General features: G+C 43.2%; 1 protein-coding gene across 1 annotated transcript in view; it reads right to left on the bottom strand.

Annotated features, from left to right (window-relative positions):
• Window positions 1-217: 217 nt before the first annotated feature.
• TFAP2E (transcription factor AP-2 epsilon) overlaps window positions 218-6,000 on the bottom strand; it is a 67,366-nt gene continuing 61,583 nt past the window's right edge. The window contains exon 7 of the mRNA XM_035118584.2: window positions 218-3,826. Coding sequence (XP_034974475.1) covers window positions 3,538-3,826 — 289 coding nt within the window. The 3' untranslated portion in view covers window positions 218-3,537. The remainder of the gene's footprint in view (window positions 3,827-6,000) is intronic.

The raw sequence follows: 6,000 nt of genomic DNA, 5'->3' as shown, positions 1-6,000 counted from the left end.
AGTCTTGCAAGGTGTGATTACCTCAACACAAGAGCTGTGGTGGTTGTACACATAGATGTCATGCATGAGAAGATAGCACTCAATGACAGCTGATACAGTTCCCCTTCCCTTAAGTGGTTCCCTCCAGACATATCTAAACTATTGTGAGACCACTTGAGAGCCCACAGTAATGGCAGACATAAGGCTCCTCTAGGCGAGAGCCTGCTATACCCCTGGTGGAGTTCTTTGATGTTAACTGTCAGAGGGTTGTTGCGGCTACTCCTGAGTAAGACGCTCCAGCCCGTTCTGTCTTTAAAGGTTTTATTGTGCATGCTATTTACAGTGCAGAGATAGCAGAAAACATGACCTCCTAGTCACTCTCAGAACCCGGCAATGGTGTCCGCCGGCTTTGGGGCCAACATAATAACCTGGGCACCCTGAAATGCCGTCCCTTTGCCCTGCTTTTGGGCGCGTGCCTCAATTTGGGCACCGGAAGGAGCTGTGCCCCTTCTTCCCCTGGCCAGCTGGGGGGGGCAGTGCCTGGGCTCAGACTACTCCCTGAGCCGTCCCTCCTCCACTTGTTGGTCAGAGTGGTGCAGGGGCTCTGATGCCTCGCTGAGCCTTCCCTCCTCCATTCCGCTTCCCCCTGACCCGCTGCTAGCGCTGTCGCTGGGCGAAGTGCTGGTAAGGATGAATGGGGGGAGGCTCCCTGTAGGGAAGTCCCCCTGACATTAACAATTGAGCCTCAGAAGCAAACCACTGGTTCGTCTTTTGGAGCAGAGTGATGTTCTGTACTTGATTATTCCATTTTTGAAGTGGTATCTTACCACCTGTTTAGTCTCAGTTACCTAATGATGTTGGCTTATTTGTCTTGCTTTATACATTTAGTTTGAGCTGTTAAATTAGGTTAGCTTATTTGTATTGGGAGGGATTCCACGGTGCTTTCTTCCAATTGTTTCATCAGTGCAAGCATTTACATTTGCCTGGTGGAACAATTTCCCCTCTTCCCCACCCCCCATGCTCTGTTGTGGGGGGATTATCCAACCCTCACAAGGAACTGGGGGATGGGGGCACAGGGAAAAGAGAAGGGAGGAAGTCCCATTGCACTAGCAGGACTGGTTGCACTGGTCCCTGCTGGTATGGCAACTTGGTTGAATCTGGCCCATAGTTTGCAACAATGTTGTGTGGATTGATATTTTTTTTTACTGGTACAGTATTATGATTATAACTGTTTCAATATGTTTTGAATTGTTATGCTTACTGTTTATTTCATATGTTGTGAGCCATTTTGGGCGTAATTTTCTGGGGAAATGACATACAGTTAGATTGAAGATGGTATCTGTGAAAATGGAAAGGAATAGATTATTTCACAATAAAGGGCTGAAGTTGTTAACTTACCACTCCACGTTGCTTCTCTATGGTTTTGTAACCATAGCAGTATTAATGCCCATGTACTGGCTGTGTTGCTAGTGGGAGATCCACTAAATGGTAGAAATTTTGAATTCAGAAGCAAGATATTGCAGCGTTTTAGACCATGCAAACCAGGCAAGGACAGAGTGAGAGGATTCCTGATGTCAATTGTGGCTTCTCTGTATCCTATTATTCCAGTCTTAAAGTCACTTCTTCACATTTCCACAGCAATTTGTAACTATATATATTAAAAAATCCTCATGAAAATTTACCAGCATTTTAGTGCAAATTTCTCCTAATAAAACATTTGTTTGCAGTTCTGACTAATTCACACAAGTAATTCCCCCTCAAAATAATGGATTTTTTTATGTTTTGCCCAAAATTGTATGCACAATTTCCCTATTATATGCATCTTTGTACATGCAAGTTGATTAGAGAACTGCATCACAAAATTTGGATAAATATGAATTTCGGTTTGCGAAGTGTGAATTAGGTAGTTTCTCATTTAATTGCAGTCGAAATCACATTTCTTCCCCATCACTGCTGATGTGACAGCAGCTCCTTAACACACTGCATTGAGAAAGCCTTTTCTTTACTGCTGTTTGTAACAGGATTGGGCTATCCCTCTTTTCCTCCCTTTCCTGTGGGCTCCAATGGAACTGTTCAGCAGAAGGATGAGGTGGATGGATAACTCGGGTATCACCATAGAGATTTGGGCCCAGAGAATATATATATATAATCTTTTACAATGATGATGAAATCAATACAGTAAACATTTTCCCCAAATATGTCAACTCATCCCAGTGTGCTTGCTTTTGGGCTTTTCATTTTTGTTCTCATAGATCCAACTCTGACTATTCCATTGTCAACAGTACAAACACAGGGATGGAGGGGCTTGTTTCCAAATAAAAAGAGGTTTTATTAAGATAATGACTGACATTTTTTTGTTTGTTGTGGTGGTGGCATTGTACATCTATTGCAGCTTTTTAAGAGAAACAACAGCAAGTACAAAAGAAAAAGAAAAAACCAAACCGGGCTAAATGTCTCTAATCATTAGCGTCACAGGCTATTGTCCATGCTACCAGGTTCTGTATCCAAAACTTCATTCCAGAAAATTCCAAAGACTGACTTAGTTTTCAAAAAGTTTTTTTTAAAATAAGTCCCAACTTAATTGGATATAAATAACGTGCACTGGACATTTTAAAACTTTGATTTAATTACACATAAATAAATATATACAGATTTCAAAACAGTTCGGTTTGGCCTCCTTCAAGTTCTTTCTTGTGCTTTAATCGTTTATTAATTTATTATAAGTATCATTTATTCATTATTTAATATTACTAAAAAATTTGAAAACTCGAGTGGAGGCTGGTGGTGTAATCTTGCTCATCCTGGGTCCAGGTCAGCTGAATGACAACTCGACAGAACAGAGCGTTTGCAGGGGACTCTGTTCCTTTTACGGGGGAAACTGCTGAAATGAGTATATTGGTGCGTCTGGTCTAAATCAGACAAACCCCACTGTGATTTCCAATTGGTCGAAATGTGCAAATGAAGTCGCAGAGCTGCTCAGTGGCAGTGGAACAGGTGAGGTTCCTTCTTCCTTGACCCATAAGTCTGCATCAGAGGTGAACATCAGCAGTCACCTCGCTTGCTCTTTCTGCCTCATCTCTCTGGGCCTGTCCCACGAGGCAAATTAAAAACATCCCCCTGCCCTTCTTGATCCCACTAAGACCTCTTCATTTTACATTGCTCACTTCTCTCTTGGAACAGCTCAACATTTCATGATTATGGCCTTTTCAAAGTCAATGTTTGTTTGTTTTTTAAGAAAAAGTAATTGCACATGTAACCTGGCTTTTGGTATCCACTACTGAATACCAAAAGTGTCAACAGCAACCACCCACTGCTCTTGATTTACTTCCATCTCTGTGAGGCCCATGTGGATGTTCCTCCTCCAGTCACTTTTTGTTGAATTGGTTTCAGAGATGCATCTGTCACAGTTCAGAAAACATGGAAGAGAAAAGGAGGGGGGGGGGTATCTTCGCTGTTGCTGCCTTTCTTTTCCCAACATTGATAAGACCCAAGCCTCTTATCTCATGAACTGGGAAAGGGGAAGAACCCTCTTACTGGGCAGGCTGGGGAACTGTGGCGTCATTTCCGATGTTTCACTTCCTTTTCTGATGTTTTGGAGTCGCCGACCGGGTGGCCGTTGCCTGTGCTGTTCATGAACATTTTATCGAGCCCTTTGAGCGACTCTACCAAGTAGTTTTGGAACGCTGTAAGTGCCGCGCAGATTGCCGGCCCCCCAAAACCATGAGTTATTAAACTGAAGTGGGTCAAGCAACTCTGAACTCCAGGTTCCAGAATGAGGGATGGGCGGCTGTTTCCAAGTGGAGAGCGATCTTGGGCCATCAAATCAGCAAACTCTTTGCAGATTTGCCTAGAATGAGAGAAGGGGAGACATAGCCTTAAACAAAACAAGACAAAAAATGACACAAGCAGACGTAGCTTGGCAGCTCCGTTGCCATGGGCTGGGGATTGCTTCCCCTCTGTAGCAGGAGGAGGCGCCATGCCCCAGGCTCACACGGCAGCATCACATCTACACATTGCAACATGTTTACATTTTAGCTCAATTGTGCCTTAAGAACAGAGGTGAGTAGAAGGCTCTACAGATAGAAACTGCAGGAGCAGAAATTGCTCGGGTCCTGCTTACCGGTTTCCCACAGCTATCTGGTCGGCCACTGTGAAAACAGGAAACTGGACCAGATGGGCCATTGGCCTGACCCAGCAATATTCTTCCTATGTTTTTAGGGATTGTAGCAAATTAACAAGTGTTTCTGATTCCCAGTGGTTCATTGATAGCAATTCCAAAAAGCCCCACTGAAATGAGGCTGCTGAAATCAATAAACCTTAGGGCAGGGGTGGGGTACCAAAGGCTGAATGTGGCCCTCCAGACCTCTCTGTTTGGCCCCTCAAAACACTCTCCTGGCCCTGCTTCACAGCCAATAACTTTTGCCTAGCTGGAATTTGCCCAGCTCTGATAACTCCTCTGCCTTCAGTTGGCGGATGTTGGGGTACCAGTGAAAAACAAATTAGATCCCACAAGGCTAAAGTCTGCCCCCCCTGCCTTTGAGAACCAACAGCTTGGACTCTTCACAGAGTATTTTTGTGTGTGTGTACTGGCCACATGACCTGGAAGCTGTACGCCAGCTCCCTCGGCCAATAACACGAGATGAGCGCCGCAACCCCAGAGTTGGTCACGACTGGACCTAATGGTCAGGGGTCCCTTTACCTTTTACTTGTAACCAATATAATTCATAGCTGGTAATCTGACCTCTCCAATAGGAGATTCTGCAAATTTATAATTTGCAGCCTACAATTCATTTGGTGATTTTATGAAACAACAATTTTCTGATTGGTTTTGAGAGTTTGGTGGGCAGAGAAATTGCCTGGCAACTGTCTTGTGGTGGGCTCTGTCTTACAGAATTTGGACCACCAAGCAAAACACTGAAATATAGGCATGCCCAGAAAATTGTTCAGCACATTTGGGGATCTTTCCACCTGGGAAGCTGTATACAATGAAGGCCAGATAAAGAGTTATGGTATGTTTGGTATGTCTGTGTGTGAGAACTACAAAGCTTCTTCCCCAGGAGACTCCACCAGATTCTGTCTCAAATGCTTTTTAACGCATTGTAAAATTTTCTTTGGACCAGGCTTGAGCAGTGATCCAACATTTTATTTTATACTTTTACTGGATGTTGGCTTTAGCTGATTGCTAACTTGGTACATCAGGATAATACAAGTTACATCAACTACTGCAGGGCAGGGGAACCTTTGGAGTTGTAGGACTCCAGTCCCATCAGCCCCAGCCAGCGTAAGCAATGGTGAGGGATGATGGGAGTTGCGGTAGAGCAACATCTGGAGAGTCAAAGGTTCCCCAGCCCTCAGCTACTAACTAGTTAACAGTACAAACCTATATATAAATGTCTATTCAGAAGTATGTCCCACTAAGTTCAATAGGGCCTACTCTCAGATAACTGTTTGTAGCTGCAGCCTAAACAGTTCACAACCATCATAACAGAACTGCAAACAAAAATAGACACCAGGGAATTGTAAATAATTTTTAAATAAATAAACATAAGAGCTGCAAAAGATTCCAGGGAGAATTTGGAAGCCAATACTGCTACATTTGAATAATTTCCTGACATTTTCAGTTAGGGATGCTGTTTCAAGTATTAAATGTTCAAAGCTAATGTTTAAAATTATTACCTTAAAATCTCTCTGCATGGCTTTAGATTAACATTATCCTTCACAGAGTTGAATTCCACATTTAAAAATTCTATTTCCATAAGAACGTCACATTTGAATTCTGACATTGTGCCAGGGAAATGTTTGTTTAAGCCAGACTTCACCAACCTTCCAAGTGTCCTAAACTAGAGTTCCCAACAGCCCCAGCTGTAGTCCAAAATTAATTTTCACAATTGTGCTGGTGCAAGTTGTCATGCAAAACATCTGGTGGATGCCAGGTTGGCAAAAGTTGGTTTAAGTGTACTTTTTTGGAGACTCTCCCTTTTAAGGCAAAAGGGGGAAGGGTAATTGTATGGACTCTATACT

The sequence above is a fragment of the Zootoca vivipara genome, chromosome 6, assembly GCF_963506605.1.
Source record: "Zootoca vivipara chromosome 6, rZooViv1.1, whole genome shotgun sequence".
Taxonomy (NCBI): Eukaryota; Metazoa; Chordata; class Lepidosauria; order Squamata; family Lacertidae; genus Zootoca; species Zootoca vivipara.
This window is presented reverse-complemented; position numbering and strand designations above follow the sequence as displayed.